The sequence below is a fragment of the Cynocephalus volans genome, chromosome 3, assembly GCF_027409185.1.
Source record: "Cynocephalus volans isolate mCynVol1 chromosome 3, mCynVol1.pri, whole genome shotgun sequence".
Lineage (NCBI taxonomy): Eukaryota > Metazoa > Chordata > Mammalia > Dermoptera > Cynocephalidae > Cynocephalus > Cynocephalus volans.
In genome coordinates this window covers 26,634,326-26,653,935 of record NC_084462.1, presented here as the reverse complement: position 1 = coordinate 26,653,935, position 19,610 = coordinate 26,634,326, and the positions used below count along the sequence as shown (strand labels likewise).

The window sequence follows — 19,610 nt, the reverse complement described above, 5'->3', positions numbered from 1 at the left end:
TGGGCGACATCTGGCCGTGGAAGCCAGCCCCTTTGGGCAGCCACTTCTAAATTCCATTACTGTGGATGCTGGGTCCCTCTCAGCCTCTTGGAATTGGGAGAGGGTTAAACTCCCCCGGCTTCTCCCATCAGCTACCCCAGCAGAGCCTGGCTCACACTCTCCGGTCCAGGCCTGGGACTCCCAGCTAGGGGACTGGCCCAGGACGGGTATGACAGGGAGGAAGAGGGGTCACCAGTGTTTGCTGAGTGAAAACATGAACAGGACTTCCCGGGGCCCAAGGAGCAGCTAGGACAGGAATTGCCACAGACTTTTGCATGTCCAAGGGGCCTCCTGTGACTTCCTGTGTCTGCCCACGGCTGCCCCTCCCTTCTGAACAGCCTCCTGAGCCCCCTGAGGAGCTGCTGTCACACCTTGGGGCCCCCTGGGGCTTGGCCATGGACACAGCCTCTAAACAGACACTGCGGCACTGTGGGTGTGGCTACTGACCTACCTGAGGGTAAAGGGGCTTCCTAGGGGTGATTTCCAAGCCGAGTCTTGAAGGGCGAGTGAAGTTAGTCAAGTAGAGGGGAAGGAAGGAGAGTGAACTACTCAGAGAGACCAGGTGTAAGAGGTCCCGCCTGTAGCGGCACGGACGGTGGCCAGGAGGTGGCAGCAGAGACAGGGGCTGGGAGGAACCAGGCCTGAACCAGGGCAGACCTAGGGGGTTGGAGAGGAAGGGCTGGATTCCAGAAATATTCAGAAGTGGCCCCAGGAATTGGGAGATGAGCTGGAGTGTGGAGGCCGTGCCTGGGTTTCTGAAGCAGACGTGGGTGTGAATGCAGAATAGAGGCCTCTGTGCTCCGAAAGTGGATATGCCCCCGCTGCTTGCTTTATAGCGGATCCCCAGAAATGGGTTCTGGGGACAGCCAGTGAGTTCCACAAGAATGTTGACAAGCTGGAGGCCACCCTGTGAGCCCGCCTGGCTGTGGGTGTAGTGCCCCAGGCTGTGCCTGCAACCATGCAAAGGTGTCACAGAATCTAGGATCACTGCCCAGTATAGGAATTGTCATGCTGGGCCCTGGGGAGTCGTGCCAGGGCATCCTGCCCCAGGGTCACATGCCAGAGGGTCATCAGCCAGATCCCAGCCCTCCATGGGCCAGCTCGTGACAGCCTTGAGCAGAGTGCATAGTGAGAACCGCATTGTGAAGAATCTGTTATTAAATGAAATGACGTTTTGAATTTTCCCCAGGATTGTATTTGGGGAAGCACCATGAAAATCATTGGCCTGTAGCATAATGGATCAGTGGTGAAAAACAAGTTCATTGTTAAAAAGGAAAAACAGCAATGATTGTGGGGGCGATGACTCACAAGTGATTCATCAGGCCAAAAATCAAAGGAATCAGGATGACAGCAGGTGGAGGCAGGCAGCCGGCAGCACCTCCCTCTCTCTCCTTCGGCTTCACTTCACTTCCTTGGTGTCTCTGAGCCACCCCCCTTGGTCTCTGCTGGGATGTCAGCCCCTGGCCTCTGGCTGGACTCCTTACTTCTGTTCCTGACTCCCACACCCGTTCGCTTCCCAGCATCCAGAGGACCATATTCTTAACCTATCACATCACACCGCTCATAACTTTCAGGGAATTCATGCTACAAGAACAGAATCTAGATTCATCATCTCAATCACAAGGCCCCCATGATCCATCCCTTGCTCCCTGTATTTCAGCCATACAGACCCTGATTAGCCCCTCCTGCCCCAGGGCCTTTGCACTGGCTTTTCCCTCTACGGAGAACACTCCTCCACTTGGCTCTGCTTCCTCTAGTCCACTCCTCAGCTCCAATGTCTCTTTCAGGGAAGCCCTCCCTGACCTCTCAGCTCTCCTCAAGCTGTGTTCTCTTCCTCCACACTATGTTTTTGTTTTGTTCTGTTTTGTTTTGGTTTTTTCACTTTGTAATTAGATATTTAAAACTGTGAGCTTTTTCATCTCCCCAATTAGACTGCAAACTCCAGGAGGGCAGGGACCGTGTCTGGTTTTGCTCACCAGAGTGCCCCCAGACTAGCACAGTACCTAGCTAGCCCTCAGTAGGTGCTCAATAAATATTTGTTGACTGGGGCTGGCCAGTTAGTTCAGTTGGCTAGAGTGCAACCTTATAATATCAAGATCACAGGTTCAGATCCCTTTACTGGCCAGCCACCAAATAAATAAACATTTGTCGACTGAATGCCTTTTATAAAAGGCAAATACATCTTCACACTCTGTTTTTCTAGTTCAGCTTCACCGAGATGTAATTCAGATACAGTGTAAAGTGTACAGTTCAATGGTTTTTAATCTATTCACAGAGTTGTGCAAACATCACTGCCATTAACTGTAGAACATTCTAATCACCCAAAGAAGGAACTTTAACCCATGCAGCTGTTATGCCCCGTTCCTCTCCAACCCCTGGCAACCACTAATCTACTTCCTGTCTCTATGGATCAGCATGTTCTGGACATTTCTAGAAATGGAACTATATAATACGTGGCCCTTTGTACTGCCTTCTTTCACCGAGCATGATTTTTGGAGAAAAAGACACAGAAGGTCTGGCCTCAGCTTTGTCATGCCTGTCCTCTCTCTTTGCTAAGTCATTAATCATTTTTGACTGAGTAGAACTGCATTCTAGTGTCCAGTCTCTTGTAAAAGTGGGGTCTCTTTCACTATCCCAAGCCAACTGTCAAGGAGGCTTAGCCTCTACGGGGGCCCAGGAACCCCCTACTCTAGTGTGTTCTTAGCTGCAAACAGTGGGAACCAATTTTCCTGGTTAGGTGGAAAAGGATTGGGGGACTCCTGGAGGCTCCAAGAGCCAGGGCTGGAGACCACATCCAAATCCCAGCACAAGACAAAGCTGCATTCCCTGGGTCCCCTGTGGGAGCACCTGGCCCTGCCACCTCTGGAAGATGGGCATGGCGGCTGATCAGAGTGGACAAGGTCCATTGGCGGGTCTTTAGTCTGGCCTGGGTGCATTGGCTGGTGGGGCACTCTGGCTGCAAGGCAGGCTGGGAAATTGTGCACTCTGGCTGCTGCAGTGGGAAGAGAGGCTCAGGTCCCTGCCATGGGTGGGCTGTGCACCTGGGTGCCGGGTGTGGGTGAGGGGGCCAGGTTTGCCTGGAGAAGAGATTCCTTTTTACGATTCTCACAAAGGTATTGTATAGCCTGCTCCGGGAATACATCTGGCAGGAAAGCAATGTTCCAGCTGTAAGAAGAGTGCTGAAAGAGTTGGCAGTCTGAAAGAATGGCCACCAACTATCGCCCCTGCAAAGTGGCCGGTCACCAGGCACCATGCTCAAGGGAGCATGAGCTCACCTTCATGCTCTCTGTAAGTACCACTAAACGAGAGAACATAATCCAGTGCTGGCAGTTCTGCAGAGCATCACTTGGGTTTGCGATTGTCAGCCTTCCAGGTAGGGCCTCTCTAGGGACCAGTCGTTAGGCCTGTCCTGCCTGCCCCACCCATGAGCCTTGGTGGTCCTGTCTGTACAATGAAAACAGTAATTGTAATTGAAAGGGTCTGATACGTAGATACTCAATTAAATAGTTTTCATTTTCCTTTGAGGTGCTTTCTTTTTGTAATTTTAGGAACAAAGCTGTCACTTTGACCATACATTGCTTCCATTTCACAGCCCCCCACCCCCTTGCCAGTCTTGGGGACACAGGTCACTCTGCAGAGCTCCCCACTGTCCATGGGGGGACATAGCTGGAGCTCAGAGTGGGCAGATCCAGCTCCTGTCCCCCGAGTCCACCACCTCCCTGGAGTCCCTCCTATCCCTGCCAGCCTGTGGCAGAGGGCAAGGCAGCACCACCTTCTTTGGAGGGGCCAGCAGGAAACAGGAGCAGAGAGGCACACCCCACTGCTGCCTGTGCAGCCTGCCCACCCCAGCCTCTCCCCTGCAGCACCCACTGCAGGGGAGACAGCAGGCCTGGACCCAGCCCAAGACCCCATGGGCCAAGCAGAGGCTCAGATCCGGTCCCTGTCCTTAGAGAGTGTCCTGAGCATGGGGGTGGCTTACCCACTGTCACAGACTGAGTTGTGTTCTCTCAAATCCATATGTTGAAGCCCTAATCCCTAGCACCTCAGAATGTGACTTTATTTGGAGGCAGGGACTTTAAAGAGGTGATTAAGTTAAAATGAGGCCATCAGGGTGGACCCTAATCCAATCCGACTGGTGTCCTTATAAGAAGAGATTAGGACACGAGGACACCAGGCACATGCATGCACAGAGGAAAGACCACGTGAAGAGGCAGCAAGAGGGTGGCCATTCCACAAGCCGCGGCAGGGACAGAGGCTCAGAAGAAACCAGACCTGCGACTCCTTGGCTGAAATGTGCAGCCTCTCCATCTGTGGCGTTCTAATACACCCTCCATTACGGTGTCCACGGAGGTGGAGTGCCTGGTGCGGCGTCAGTGATGGAGACCACGTTGAATGGAGAGCCAACAGGCAAAGGAGACAGCAAATGAGATGGCGAGGGCTTTCCGGGCGGGGGGCACCGCGCATGCAAGGGCTTGGAGGCAGCACAGAGCAGGCCGAGGCCTTCAGGATGAACAGGGACAGCAGGCCAGGGCCTGGCTGTCTCTGGCCCTGGCCCCTGGCCTCGCCTCTGGGCTGCCTTCTCCCTCCCTGGTAGCTGGAGAAGCTGGAAGCCATGCCCAGCCCTGCCCCTCCCCTTCATCCCCCTTACTGGTCCCAGCCTGGACATCCGTCCCTAAATCCTGGGGACAACAGAGCCCAGGGAGTGAGGCAGGAGCGCAGGGTCCCTGCGTTGTGCCTCATTTGCTGTGTGAGCCCCCCAGGCAGCCCTGCCTGGTTCCCTCTGTAAAATGACTGTTCAACCTAGATCTCTAGGCTCTCTTTCGGCTCCCACTCCAGTCCCAGCCTCCCTGAAACCCCACTCCCTTCCAGTGACGCAGCCAGAGTTATCCACGGAGAAAGAATGCGTTGCCCTTGACAACCATTCTTCTCCCTGGCTTCCCCCTGAGGGACAGAGAGGAATGTCCCATTAATCATCCTGGCCTCTCCCTCCCCTGCTCCAGCCTTTGCCCTCCCAACACCTGAGCCTGGAGCTCTATCCGTGTTCCAGCCCTAAATCCGAGGTGCCGGGGCAGTGGGAGGGCCCTCAGGGCAGGGGGCGTAGGGCTGGAGGCTGGGGAGGACGGTCTGGGCAGGAGGGGTGGAGAGCTGAGAGCAGGGTCAGGTCACAGGTGTCTGGGGGCCTCTTCTGCATGGGGCCCTCTGCTGGCCAGAGCTGGGGACTCAGATGGGATACGGCATAAAAAGTACAGTGCAGGGGAGAAGGGATGGGGCAACACAGGCAGTGGTGGGAGCCCAGGGGAGACACCTGGCCCAGCCTGGGTGCTGAGGGCATAAGGGGGACTTCCTGGAGAAGGTGTCATGTGAGCTGGAGCCTTTATATAGGGTGCAGAAAAAGAAGGGAGAGAATCAGGCATCACAGCAGGTTTGTTGAGGGGCTCAGCTGGCTGGGGTCAGGGGGGTGTGCAACGCGGGGTTCAGGAGAGTGAGGTAGGAGCAAGGTATGAACGCCACCCCGAGGAACTGGGCCATGCAGAGGATGTCCCAGTGAGGTGGGGCAGACTGGGTTTAGGAAGACCTTCCATGGCTGGGGGGAGTGAGCGGCAGGGAGTGGGGAGCCCTGGGCAGAGCAGAGAGGTGGGTGTGAGTCGGGCCTTGGTGGACAGTATCTCCCACGAACATGCCACCCAGCTGCTCCCAGGGTTAGGGGCGGGGCTGCTGGGGTGCCTGGCAGGACTTGGACTCCACCCTCTGTCCCCTGACAGCACTGCTGTAACCAGCTTAGGCCTCAGTGCAGAGGGCCTCAGAACTTCAGAAAACCTTCACATCCTGGAGCCCTTCTTCCAAACAAGGACTTCTGACCAACCCCAAGATGGAAAATGAATTCAGAGAGGGTCCTTGCTGCCACCACTCCTGTCTCTCACTTGGGCAACTGCATTAGCCTCCTCACTGGGCACCCCAAAAGCTCTTGCCTTAAGTTGTGTCCCCCTGACCTTACTTGGAAATAGTGTCCTTGCCATTAAGAGGAGATTGTATTGGATAAGGGTGACCTCTAAAACCAGTATGACTGGTGTCCTTATAAGAAAAGAGAAATTTGGCCACAGAGACAGACAGGCAGAGAGAACACCATGGGAAGGCAGACTCAGAGAGTGTGGTCATGCGTGTCATGCCGAGAGTGGCCGGCAGCTACTGGAAACTAGAAGAGGCAAGAAGCATCTTTCCCTTGAGCCTTTGGAGGGAGCGTGACCCTGCTGACACCTAATTTCAGACTTGCAGCCTCCAGAACCATGTATTTTTGTTGTTTCAAGCCACCCAGTTTGTGGTCATCTGCTCTGGCAGCCCTGGGAGACTCCTACACTCCCTGCAGCAGCCGGGACAGCCTGTTAAATCTCACAACAGGCTGTGCCTTCCCTCTGCTCTACCCTGCAGTGACTCCCATCTCCTTCATGGTCAAGGCCACAGCCCTGACAATAACTCGCATGGCCCCACACCATCTGCACTGCCCCTTGACCTCACTGCCCTCAAGTCCTGCCCCTTGTCATGCTCCCTAATTAATCCTGAGCCAAATCCACCACCACCAGAATGCTCCCTCCTCAGGGCCCATGGTGGCTTGTTCCAAGGATAGGTTCTGGCAGTTCCACCCATCCCTGTGTGCATGCGGCCCCCCCATCAAGAGTGGCATCCCTCTGCTCCTGGGCTGGCCCGTGGCTTGCTCTGGCTATCGCATGCAGCAGCAGTGATGCCATAGAACTTTTAGGCCTAGCCCTTAGAAGCCTGCCAACTTCCATTTTTGTCCTCTTGGGATCTCACCGCCATATAAGAAAGCTGAGGCTGGACCACTGTGTGATGCAAGATCTCATGGTGCGGGGAGAAGGGGCACAGTAATCCAGGCATCCCAAACATTTGAGGGAATCCCAGCTCTCAGCTGGACATAGCTGCATGAGCACCCCCAGCTGATGCCATACAGAGCTGAAGAACCTCCCTGCTGAGCCCAGCCGACCTCCAGCATCATGAGAGATGATAAAATGCTGTCATTTTAAGCCTCAGAATTTGGGGGGCATTTGTTATGTAGTAACAAACAACAGAACCAGGGCCTTTGCACCTGCTGAGCCCTCTGCTGCTGGAGTACTTTCTCAGGTGGTCCCATGGTTCTCTCTCTCCTGATCCATTTGGGCTCCGTTCATATGTCACCTTGTCAGGGTTCCACAGTTTCTGCCTCAGCCCCCACCTGCCATAACTCTCACCTCCTAACCCTGCTTTTGTTTCCTTGCAGCCTGTTTCACCATCTGTCATTCCGTTTTACCTGTATTTATTTATTTAATCTGTGTACCTCCCACCCAGGATGTCACCTCCCTTAGGGCAGGACTTGGTTTTTGTTCCCTGAGGCACCACAGAGTCTGGCCCAGAGCAGGGGCTCTGAGTATCTGCTGAAGGAGTAAATGGATTAAAGTCCATGCCCTTTTCCCAATGCCCACGTTCCCCCCATAGAGCTGTCTGCACACAGCCCATGCCCACAAGGGTCTGGTGCATAGCTGACCCTCAATAAATGATGTGAGATTTCACTGGAAGGAAGCATTCCCCACTAAAAGAAAGAGCTTTCTGGCTTATGTGTGCAGATCCATGACGCTTGAACTAGACTTTGGAGGTGTGAGCTGCTTGTTGTGAGAGGTGTACAAGCAAAGCATGAGGGGCTGGGCCACCATGTAGTAGAATGGGTTAGGGCCAGAGTGGGGTCTTTCCCCTTGATGTTAGCACAGACATAGCCCCATCAGGGCCTGGGGAGAGGCTGAGCCGAGCTGCTGGAGGAGGAGGGACTAGGTCATCTGCACATTCTCTCTCTGCCCAGACAAAGTCCTGGGCGCCAAATCTGGGGCCTCTCTCTGTGGGGGTGAAGACTCGCTCCCCTTGGAGGTCCCCAGCTTTTCCTGTGTGCCTCCTCAGAGAATGGGTGTGAGGGTTGTCATGGAGCTGGGGCCTTGTTTGGTGACCTGGAGTGGGGTGGGCCTTTGGGAGACTTTACATGGTTTTCCTGCGTGAGAAGGCCACTGGGAGCCCCACCCTGCCTCATGAGTCACCCAAGGTGCAAACAAGGTAGGTCTTGGGGAATAAACTATGGAGCCCTGATTTGTATCATTTGCTGACTTCCGAGGTGAAATCATCCCCCGTGCCCAATTTCAGGCTCCCAGCTTGATGTCACTAGCACAGAGCTGGGAGATGTCACTGCGGGCTCTTGTGAGCTGGTCCTGGCGGCTCCAGCGCATCTCCACACTTGACCACCCACCCCTGCCTCCCCCAAAAAGGTGTTCTTTCGGGATCCAATGTCTGCTCAGCTTTGGGGACTTTTGTGTTTAACTTTATAAAGCAGGTGTTTTCTTACCAGCTTGGCTCCTCTGAAGGTCCTGCCTCTGCTGGAGGTAAAAACCCCTTCTGGGGGTGGGCACCTTGACCCTGTCCAAGGGCTCAGCCAGTTGCGTGGGCTGTGGGATGTTGGGGAAGAGTCCAGCAAATTTCTCCCATGAGCAATGCCAACTAATAAATTTAGGGCTGGCTGGTTGGCTCAGTTAGTTAGAGCGTGGTATTGTAATATCAAGGTCAAGGGTTCAGATCCCCTTACCGGCCAGCTGCAAAAAAAACCCCCCAAAAAACCCCAAACAAAAAAAACCCCTAATAAATATAATATATTTTTAAGAAAAGATATTCACTTAAGCATAAAAAATTATATAGTGTCTAGAGTTAATCTACAAATGCACAAGTTTCCCTACCTTACACCATATACAAAGATGGACTCCAAGTGGATTAAAGATTGAAAAGTAAAATGGTAAGACTGATAGAAGAAAATGCAGAACAATGTATTTGTGATTTGGAAGTGGGATTGAATTCTTAAACAAAAAATGTAAAGCACAAACCATTAAGGTAAAAAATTGACGGCTTGACTAACTTCAAAAGAGGAATACCATGGATAATATTAACAGACAGAATTGCATTGTCTAAAGTTGACCTAGATTCTATTACCCAGAATATAGTATACCTAGAATTTATGTTTATAGTTATATGTATTATATAACCTGCAGTGAGAGACCTAGGTTTTGTGGGACCTGAAACCTATAAATGTGGGCAGTCCTCTAAGAAAAGGAGGGAGTTTGACCAGAGAATGGTACGGTAGGGCTCCTCCAGGTTCAAGGTAGGGATTCCACTTGATATTTTCTTTCTTTCTTTTTTAAGATGACCAGTAAGGGGATCTTAACCCTTGACTTGGTGTTGTCAGCACCACACTCTCCCAAGTGAGCAAACCGGCCATCCCTATGTAGGGATCCGAACCCGTGGCCTTGGTGTTATCAGCACCACACTCTCCCAAGTGAGCCACAGGCCGGCCCTTCCACTTGATATTTTTGACTAAACAATCTGTTCTCTCCCCACTGTTTTGTGGAGCCACTTTTATATATCAAGCTGTCTGAGGCAAACGGGCCTGTTTCTAATACTCTTTTCTCTTCCACTGGTCGTTCCTACGCCAGGCAGGTAAGGGGTCCTGAAGTTTAAGCTTCATTGCCTTCCCAGTAAATGCCTCTGGGAACTCCTGTAAATGAACAAGAAAAAGACTCAAAATTCCATTTTAAAAGAGTTAAGAGCAGAAAAGTCACGGAAGTAGAAACTCAGATGCTTGGCACATACCTGATGAGTTGTTTAATCTCACTAGTAAGCTGAGAAATGCAAATTAAAAATGTGACACTGCTTTGTTTCCATCAGATTGGTAGAAATTAGAAAGTTGAATTATAAGGGTTGAGGAGAATGGGAGAAAAAAGAACTCTCGTGTGCTGCGGCTGGAGATGTAACCTCATACTGCCGCGCTAGAAACCAGGCTGGCGGTATTTAGTGAGACTGTGCGCGCGTACTCCCTGTCACTTAGCTATCTTGCTCCTGGGTAAAAGTCCCAGAGAAATCTTTCTACAAGTCCGTATTCATGAGGGGGCTCCCTGCAGGGCTGCCTGTGGTCCTGAGGACTCCGAGATAGTATGTAACATGTGGGTGTTGTTCGCTATGGAATTTTATGCAGTAAAGAGAAGCAACTGATTCATTGTACATGTGATGAAGCTTAAATGGTGTTTAGTGAAAAAAGTAAGAAACAGAACGAAGCCTGTAGCACAAAACCACTTAAATTAAAGACAGCCAAAATAACCTGGCCTGTTTTGGGAGACAACACACATATTCCAGGGCTGCAGCATCCAGCCTGAGATGGTCCCACCGATCCTCAATGCCTGGTGTTCACACCCTTGTACAGGCCCCGCCCACATTGGCCCAGGGGGTGTGGTCTGTGTGACCAATAGAACTCAGGAGAAGTGATGGTAGGTCACTTCTGAGGCTGGGTCATAGAAGACATGTGGCTCCTGCTGCTTTCTCTTTTGGATCACAAGCTGCCAGGTCATGTGGACACTCAGACAGCCCTTTGGAGAGATCCATGTGGAGAAGGACTGAGACCTCCTGCCAGGAGCCATGTGCATCAGTCATCTTAGAAATGGCTCCTCCAGCCCCAGCTGGGCCTTTGGATGATGGCTGCACCAGCTGAGTCTTTGACTGTGACCTCATGAGAGACACTGAGCCAGAATCACCCAGAAACTGCCCCCAGATTCCTGACCCTCAGAAACGCTGAGATTACAGATGTTTATTATTTTTAGCTGCCAGTTCTGGGGTGATTTGTTACAGCAGCCATAGGTAACTGATACAAGGACATATAACAAACTGCCCCGGGGGAGAGGGAGGGATGGGATGGAGATGGGGACAAAGAGAAGAAATAAACAAAAGCAGGGCCTCCTGCAGTGCAGTAATGAAGGGTACCATGAACTGAGGAGTTCAATCAATCATTGGCTCCCACGCACGCCAAATTAACTCAGATCAAAAAACGGAAAAGGGAGAGGGTCCTGAGTGGATATCAGGAGGCCTGGGCTCGAGTCCCAGCTCTGCCACGGCCCTGCTGTGGGGCCACAGGAAGCTCCTCTCCCTGCTGGGGCCCAGTTTTCTCATCTGTATGATGAGATTAATCACGATGCCTGCCCCACCCTCCTCTGGGAGCCTGGGATGATGAGTCGATGAGCAGGAACGTGCTTTCAAAAAGGAGAAGCAAGCTGTTCCCACGTCCTAAGGCTGCTTTCAGCTGCCTTTCAAAAGGGAGAGAGGAAGAAAAAAGTATATTATCTATATGTGTGTGTACACATACACACACATCTATAGATATATGGAGAGTGTGACATTATATATGTAATAACGTTATACATGTGAGAAGAGAGGATAGGGAGCAGATATAACAAAGTGTCAAATTGCTGAATCTGACGGGGGCTGTATATATAGTGTTCAATGTCCTGTTCTTTCTCCTTTTCTATAGGTACAAACGTTTCTGTAATAAAAAGTTGAGTAGATAAAGAAAGCCTTTCCAGGGCTCGGCTTGACCTGGACTTGCCGACAGGGCTCCCATGGGACCCACTCATGTCCTCCTCTCTTCTGACCTTGTGCCTGTGTCTGGGCACAGGAGGTCCTGCTCTCTCAGAGGTCCACAGAACTGCTTACAGTTCTGCCCATCTGACCTCTGTGTCCAGTGACCAATGCTGATCGCTGGATGACCTGCCTGTGAAAGCCAGCAGGGTGACTGCCACGTGCTGAAATGCCTGCTTTGTGGAGGGTCCTGCGTGAGATACTAGGCCCCCAGTAAAGGCCAGTTCCCGCCTTCATGGAGCTTCCAGTGGAGGAGGGGACGGATGGCAGACGTGTGCAGGGACGCACTGTTGTGACGACACGTTGGCTATGTTATAATGATTCCAGTAGTCCTCCCTTACCCGAGGTCTCGCTTTCCACAGTTTCAGTCACCGTGGTCAGCTGCTGTCCAAACCTGTTACTTTGAAAGAGAGAAAGAAAAAGTGAGAGAGGGCTAGCTGGTTGGCTCAGTTGCTCAGAGCACAATGTGAGAACACTGAAGTCACGGGCTCGGATCCCCATGCCAGCCAGCCACCAAAAAAAAAAAGGGGGCGGGGGAGATCACATTCACCTAAATCTTATTACAGTATATTTTGTAATTGTTCTATTGCATTGTTAGTTATTGTTGTTAATCTCCTACTCTGACTAATTTATAAACTAAACTTTATCGTAGGTGTATGTGTATAGGAAGAAAGTGTATAGAGGGTTTGACTGTCCGTGGTTTCAGGCGTCCACAGGTGGCTCTTGGAAGGCATCCTCCGTGGACAAGAGGGGACTACTGTATAAGACAGAGGAGGCTGCCAGGTGCTAGGGAGTGCTGGAAGGGGTGGGCACCAAGGCCAACTGAGGGATGATTTCTAGTAGTGCCAACCCCAGGCTAGGACTGAAGGCTGAGAGTTAGCTGCACGTGGAAAGGCAGCCAGGGCCCTCCCAGCGCGCTGAGCCAAGGCGCAGAGCTGCAAAGCAACAGGACGTTTTCAGAGGTTGGCTTGGTGGCTTTTGGCTGAGGCTTCCCCCTAGCACACCAGAACTCCCCTGCCCTGCTCAGCCTCCCTTCGGCCCAGATCTCTTCTGCCTTTCCCTAAGCCTTTGCCTGGGTTTTGGCCCCTTGGGGCTGAGTCAGTCTCTGATGAAATTTTGTCATTTTAAAACTTGGAAAGTCTGAAACATTCTGTTAGCATGTCCCAGTAAAGAGCTGGTCACAAAAAACCTACTGGGTAATTATGTAGTGCTGATAGGAATATTTTATTTTTTTGAAGTTTACTGTAATACACAATAGGCACAGTTCAAGTATTTTGGGGAAGAAAAATTATGTATGTGGGTGGCCATCAGATAGCATGTAAATGTATTATACTGACCAGAGAATGTTTACGGCTGTTTTGAAATTAAAAAATAATAATAATAAATAAAAAAATAAAAACTACTCCCTAAAGGGGGGCGTTGATGCTTAACAAGAGCGGGCAGGGGTCTGCTGGACTTGGTAGTCACAGAGCCATTGGTGACCTTGAGGAGTTGTGGGATGGGAGCCACATGGTGCGAGGCCAGAATGCATAGCAGGTGATAAGCAAGTGCAGACCACCTTCCAAGAACCTTGGCCGTGAAGAATCGTCAAAGCCAGGTCAGAGAGAAAGATGGTGTCTCTCTCCTCTCCCAGGCTTGGCTGGGGATGTGGGTTGTTGTGGCCACTAGTGCTGGAGAACCAGAAGAGGATTCTGAACTGTTGCCATGGGGAAGGGCTCTGTTAGCACCTGTACAACCAGCTTTGGTCCTAATGTGTCCTGTGACATTGAAACCAGGCTGGAGGCGCTTGTGACCCATTCTTACTGTGAGCAGCAGCTCTTCCCAGGGCCTGGAAACCACACTGGCTTGCTCTCAGCTAACTCCAGGCTTTGATGACACAGGGTGCCTGGGACCTATAATAATGACAATGGTCAGTGCTGTGGTATGTATGTTGGTGTCCCCCCCAAATTCCTATGTTGAAACCTAACCCCCAAGGTAATAGTTTTAAGATGTGGGGACTCAGGGAGGTGATCAGGTCATGAGGGTGGAGCCCTCATGAATGGGATTAGTGTCCTTATAAAAGAGACCCCAGAGAGCTCCCTCGTCCCTCTACCATGTGAGGACACAGTTAGAAGGAACTGTCTATGAACCAGAAAGTGGGCCCTCACCAGACACCAAGTGTATCAGTCTTGATCTTGGACTTCCCAGCCTCTAGCACCGTGAGAAATAAATTTCTGTTGTTTACTAGGCACTCAGTCTATGGTATTTTGTTATAGCAGCCCCAAAAGACTGAGGCAGTTAGCCTCCCACTGCCCTAGCACAGCCTGGACCCAGAGCGGGTGGACGGGACGTGGCTGCCCGGTCATTCCTGAGTAGCAGGGAGGACACCAGTCTGTATAAAGCACCATGGCAACACTGAGAAAGGAGGGAGATTCTGTTTGGGGGTTGGGAAAACAGGCTGGAAAGAGTGTCTGGGAGGACTTCACAGAGGAGGTGCTGTCTGAACTGGGTTTTGAAGTAGAAGTAGGAGTTCTCTCCTCAGGGAGGAGGGGATTCCAGGCAGGAGAACAGCACTTGCAAAGGCTCGGAGGTGTCAGGGAGCACTGCCTGCTCCCAGAGGGAAGCAGCAAGGAGTGAGGCAGCCTGATTGGGAGGACCTCGACTTTAAGTATTTGGTGGCCAGTGATTCTCAACCTTTTCCCACCTCAATGTGCTTGAGGTTTCTGGCCTAAACTGCTCATATCAGAAGTTCCTTCCAGAAGTTGTTCTTGTGAGCTGGGGTGAATATGTGACATCCTCTCCATCCCCAGGGAACTGAGATATGTCCCCATCAGGGGAAGCCCCTTCTCACCCAGGAACGGAGGCCATGGGCAGAGACAGTCTGCTGGGGTTTCAGGAGAGACGCCTCCTGGCATAATCTGACTTTTAGAGGGTGGCACTGCCAGGTATGCAGACTGGGCTGAGGGGCAGAGCTTCAAGCCAGCCACACGTGCTCCACCCACCTGCCCTGGGCCCCATCTGGCAACTTTCTGTCTCTGAGGAGCGACTGCCCTTTCCTGGTACAGAGATGAGGGAGGGCGATGACCGGGAACCCCTCCTGGGCCAGGCTGCAGGGGGACAGCGGGACCACACAGGGAGTGCCGAGAACTAGCATTTGGGTGGGACCTAATCCCCAGCTCTGCCCTGCTGCCTGCCTGGGGGATCTCGGACAAGACTCTTTCCCTCTCTGCTTTATCTGGAAATTGAGGGTAACTCCCTTCTGTATGGGGGGCTGCAAGGGACCTTCATTGCCAGGTTGGAGACTGCTTGGCTGAGGAGATGCCACAGGGCGGGCGTGGCAGGATTGCCACTGGGGTAGCCTGGACCCCGGGGCAGCCTCCTCCTTCCTTGGCCCCTCCCTGGCCAGGCCCTCTGGAGTGGGGAAAGGGTGTCCGGGCTTGTCTTGGCGGTAGCAGCCAATTGTTCTCTTCAGCTCTCCCGAGTGATGCCAGATCCACGGGGCCTGCAGATTCTGCCCCCAAACCTGTCTGACCAGTTGTTTGGGAGGAGGGGGCACCCAGGAGGGGCAGTGGGAGGTGCCAGAAGCAGCTCCCCCCAGCCCAGCACAGGCGGCAGAGCCACTGCAGCTGTGGACGCTGCAGACAGGCAGCTGGACGACAGGCAGCCGGCGGGATGCTTGGTCTGGCCATGGGGCTTGGTGGGGAACAGTCCTGGCTGCTGATGCCACTCTTGCTGCTGCTGACCCATGTCCAGCCCAGGATGGGCCTGGGTGAGTGGGCTGGGGGGCTGGGGCAGGGTGCCCACTGGGTCTCAGGAGGACAGAGCCCACCTCCCCAGCTGCCTCCTGAGCCTCACCCATGGCTGGAGACTGGGACTTGGGTGGATCAGGGGAGACAGCCCACCAAAAGCAGCCACACAACAGATACCTGTCCCCCTCCCTGAGGTTCTAGTCTGCACCTTTAAAGTTGAGCTGAATTAAATGGAGATGAATCACATCAAATTGAACAGGAAGGGGGGTTGTTGGAGACGTGCATAAGAGCCCCCTCATGTTTCTGCTCCTCCCCAGTGTTTGGGACTGGGGGGAGGAGGGGCACTACAGTCTCGCTCCTGTCTTGGGGGGCTCAGGGAGGAGTTAGGTGGTCTGAACCCCCTGAGCAGCAAGGCTGGACACAGGCCATGTTGCCAATCCTGAGTCCCCTCTGGAATATGGACGAGAGCTGCTTGTTCCCCCACTTCCCCAGATGAGGCTGTGAGGAGCTGAGAGGAGGACAAGGTCCTGGAGTGAAGATGCCTCGGGGTCAGGGTTGGAGGTGGCAAAGAACTGGGCAGGGAGGAGAGGAATCCTAGACGCTGAGCCAGCCCTTGGCCCCAGAGCCCATGGCTGCCTCTGGATGGTTGGTTCATGGATGCGCCTGAGGGTTCCGTGGACCCCCACCCCTCCCAAGCCGTTCATTCCTCCAATCAAACAAACCAACCTGGACCATGTGGGTGGAGCTGTAGGGATTCAAATCAAGATCACTGCTCATGTCATGGGCAGAGTTCAGCCTAGGGTTTGGGCTGCCCCCAGATCTGAGTCTCACCCCAACAAGGCCCAGAACTGTGCCTGCAGCTGGCGGAGGGGCCTCATGTGCCTCCATCTGCCTGCCCTTCCCTGGGCCCTGCTGGTCTCTTGGAGACCCTAGTGGCACTGGTGGGGCAGGGCAGGATCGGATGGGCCTCACCTTGACAGTGTCCACACATAGTAGGCTCCCAAGAGAGCAGCAAGGGGCTGGACCCAGGCCACCCACCATGCCCCATACAGAGTTGCCAGGGAGACTTCCTGATTAATGCCTGACGTGACGATTAGGTCTGTGTCTCCACCCTCAGACTGGGCTGGCGGAGACCAGTGCTGTTGGGGGCTTGGTTGCCCTGCTTAGCCTCTTCCCTCTGCCCTCCCCTGTCACCCACCTCAGAGCGCATCAGCTATGTGCCTCAGCTCTCAAGTGCCAGCCTGGCGGGGAAGATCACCCAGGCCACCTTCACGCTGGAGCAGCCCTGGGGCCAATTCAGTCATCTCAGCATCTCTGACTTGGACCCCATCTGGCTGGTGGTGGCCCACAGCAATGGTGAGTGCTGCTGGGGCCAGGCGCTGGTTTTCCCTTGGTGAAATGGGCAGGCGGGCCTGAGAGGAGGGGCAGGTCGGAGGGGGGTTAGATGCTGCAGGGCCCATGGCCGGGGGGCTGTCAGGTCTGGTGGGATGCGGGTGGAGTCCTGACTGTGCAGCCCCCACTGTCTGACCTGTGGTACCCCTTAGCCACCCAGAACTTCACTGACCCCCAGAATATAGAGGACATCCCCACCCCTGCCAGTTTCCTCCAGAGGGGCTACTACCTCACGCTGATGGCCAACCGAGCACTCTACCCGGGCGGCCAGGCCAGCAGCCAGCTCCGTGTCCTCCGCGTTGGCAACGATACCCGCTGCTCCCCAATGACAAGGGGCTGCAACCACCCCCTGCCAGGCTTGGGGCCCTACAGGTGAGCGGCTTTGCCAGGCCCCAGCTGAGTTGGGGATGCTCCTGCTTGTGCCCAATCCTCAACCTCGGGCATTTCCTAGGGCGTTCACTGGGTCCCACGCAGGGCACCTGAGTCCTTTGTTCTAGTTCTGCCAATGGGAGGGTCAGGCAGGGAGCAGGGGCTGGGGAAGCCTTGGTGAATTACCTCAGAGGTCCCCACCAACTCAAGTCCCAGGCCCAGTGTGCCATCTGGACCCTGTAGGTGGAGTCTCCTTATCCAGACAGGGTGTCCCCCTGGGTGGGGAACAAGACTCAGCCCCTGTGTCCCTCCCTAAGTGCTTGATTCCCTTGTATTCAGTGCTGGGAGATCTAATCCATCCCACGCACATTTCCCACATGAAGACGCTGAGGCCCAGGGAGGATGAGGGATGCACCCAAGGTCACTCAGTTGGAAAACGTCACACTTAGATTCAAACCTTCTGTTGAGCTCTAAGGCTGTGCTTTTTAGCCCTCCTCTTGCCCCAGGCTGCTCTCTCCAGGCCCTGGGAGTCAAGGGGACAGACTGACAGGTGCCAGGGCCTGAGGGTTTTGGAGCCAGGGGACCCCCATCTCCAATGCTGGGTCTCCTGTTCAGGGTGAAGTTCCTGGTGATGAGTGACAGGGGACCTGTGGCTGAGACAGAGTGGTCCAGTGAGATCCATCTGCAGCAAGGTATAGGGCCAGATAAGCAGGCCAAACACTAGAGCTGGGGCAGAGGGGCCCGGAGGCTCCTGAGGGCTGGGGGTGGGGGTGGGGGTGGGGGGAATAGGCCATCTGATCAGAGGCTCCCTTACTATCTTGCTGTCTGCAGGAGCCCCTCCCCCAGCCTGCTCCCCCACCCCGGCCTTGGGGGGAGGGTGATTGATCTGGAGGCTGCCCAAGGTCCCCATCTCAGGTCAAATAAAATCTCTTTTCCTGCCTGCCTGTGTGGACACCATCACACCCCCCAGCCCAGGCATTCTGGGCTGCCCCAGGGCCCCAGAATGCAGGCACCTTGGTCATCATCGCCATCTTGTTGGTCCTGCTGGCTGTCCTCTTCGTTGCCCTCCTGGCTCTGCTCATACACACCTGGTAAGTGGATAGGGCTGAGACTTCCACGCCCCCTGGGAGGGATGGGGTCTGATTTTGACCTCCTCTGGCCCCTTCTCCTTCCTCTGGTCTCCCCATCAGCAGCCCCTGGCCCAGCCTCTCAGTCCAGCTCCCCCTTGCTGCCCGGTCTGGAGTTGTTTTCCCCAAAGGCCAGGCAGGGCTGACAACGTATTGACATTCCCCTCCCTCACTTGTTCCTTCCTGCCCACGACCTGCCCGCTTTCCACTTCGACACCACCCCTCCCCCTGGTGGCAGCAGCCTGAATTGCAAGTGGGGGTGGGCAGTGGACCACCCAGGGAGCAGACACCCCATGGGGAGGTGAGGTGCTTCCAGGCCAAGCTCTGAGCGTTGCCCTAAGACTTCGTACAGAACTCAGGTGCTGCAGCCTGGCAGAGGGCAAGTGCCCACAAGAATTCCTAGAGGAAAGGGGAAAACTGGCCCCTGGTGGGATTTGAAAGGGAGAGTAGGCAGATTCAGGAAGTGGGGAACAGGGAGGTGGGGAGGTGTGGGGGATTCTGGGGCAGGAGGATTGTGTTAGCCAGGGAAGCCCAGGGGGCCTGGGTGTCCAGCTGAGAAACTGGGCTGCATCCTGCTGGCCCATGGGAGCCAGCTGCGAGTTTTGACTGGGGAGACAGATCTACAATGTTTTAGAGGGATCCTGGGGTATGGGGAGTGGAGGAGACAGTGTAGGGGCGATGACAAAGGGCAGGGAGGGAGGAGCTGGGTTTTCAAGGTTTAGAAGAATAGCCTGGTTTCCTTTGGTTAATTCGGTCTGGCCAGTGGAGCCTCAATTTCCCCTATGCAATGGGTTTGAGCAGTGGCTGTGGGACCTTGATCAGACCCTTTCTCTCTCCCTCTCTCCTCTCCATCCAAGCATGGACAGCTGCAGGAGCACTGCCATTTCACACCCTGGGGAGCCAGTGAGTGTGACAAGGTACACCACCCACCACACCTTCAATCCTCCAGTCGTAGGAGGCTCCTGAGAGGCTCCAGGGGGCCCCATCCGCCCCTCAGCCTCCTCCCTGGTCCAGGCTGCAGAACCTGGCCTGTGGCACTCCCTGAAGCTTTTGGAGCTCTGAGAGAGATTATTTCCAAATAAGGGTGGGAAGGGGTGTCCTTAGCCCAAAGCTTGAAATAAATGTCCCCAACGTCTCTCTGCTTTTCTGTGACATTGTACACCTGGGTGCTTTTCCTGCACCCCCACCCCCAGCTCCTTTGGGAGGTCCTCAGGGGGATGCAGGACCAGGGGTGAGGCTCGGGGACCCCAGCCAGCTAAGTCACCTGGAGCAGGACCAGCCTCCTTCCAGCCACAACGTCCCTATCTGTCAAATGAGGATGGTTAACATGGGCCTCCCGGGCCACAATGAGGCTAAACCGAGGTGAACGTGCCTTGTAAGCTGTGAAGACTGTGGGTCTGTGAGGGGTGCTCACCCTGCCATGCCCAGTCAGCCCCCTTTACCCAGAGACCCCGGGGCTGCATGCCCGGCACTCGCT

General features: G+C 54.0%; 1 protein-coding gene across 1 annotated transcript; it reads left to right on the top strand.

Moving 5' to 3' along the window:
• Nucleotides 1–15,177: 15,177 nt before the first annotated feature.
• LOC134371633 (uroplakin-3b-like protein 1) lies at nucleotides 15,178–19,099 on the top strand. Its single transcript, XM_063088481.1, has 6 exons — nucleotides 15,178–15,265; nucleotides 16,449–16,601; nucleotides 16,790–17,009; nucleotides 17,622–17,698; nucleotides 17,977–18,097; nucleotides 18,991–19,099. The coding sequence occupies exons 1-6, from the start codon at nucleotides 15,184–15,186 to the stop codon at nucleotides 19,097–19,099; spliced, it is 762 nt and encodes a 253-aa protein (XP_062944551.1). The 5' UTR covers nucleotides 15,178–15,183.
• Nucleotides 19,100–19,610: the final 511 nt, after the last annotated feature.

Coding starts and splice junctions, on each gene's coding strand:
- LOC134371633 (XM_063088481.1), top strand. CDS start 15,184: ATGGGGCTTGGTGGGGAACAGTCCTGGCTGCTGATGCCACTCTTGCTG. Junction 16,602..16,789: donor GGTGGTGGCCCACAGCAATG/GTGAGTGCTGCT, acceptor GGTACCCCTTAG/CCACCCAGAACTTCACTGAC. Junction 17,010..17,621: donor CCAGGCTTGGGGCCCTACAG/GTGAGCGGCTTT, acceptor TCTCCTGTTCAG/GGTGAAGTTCCTGGTGATGA.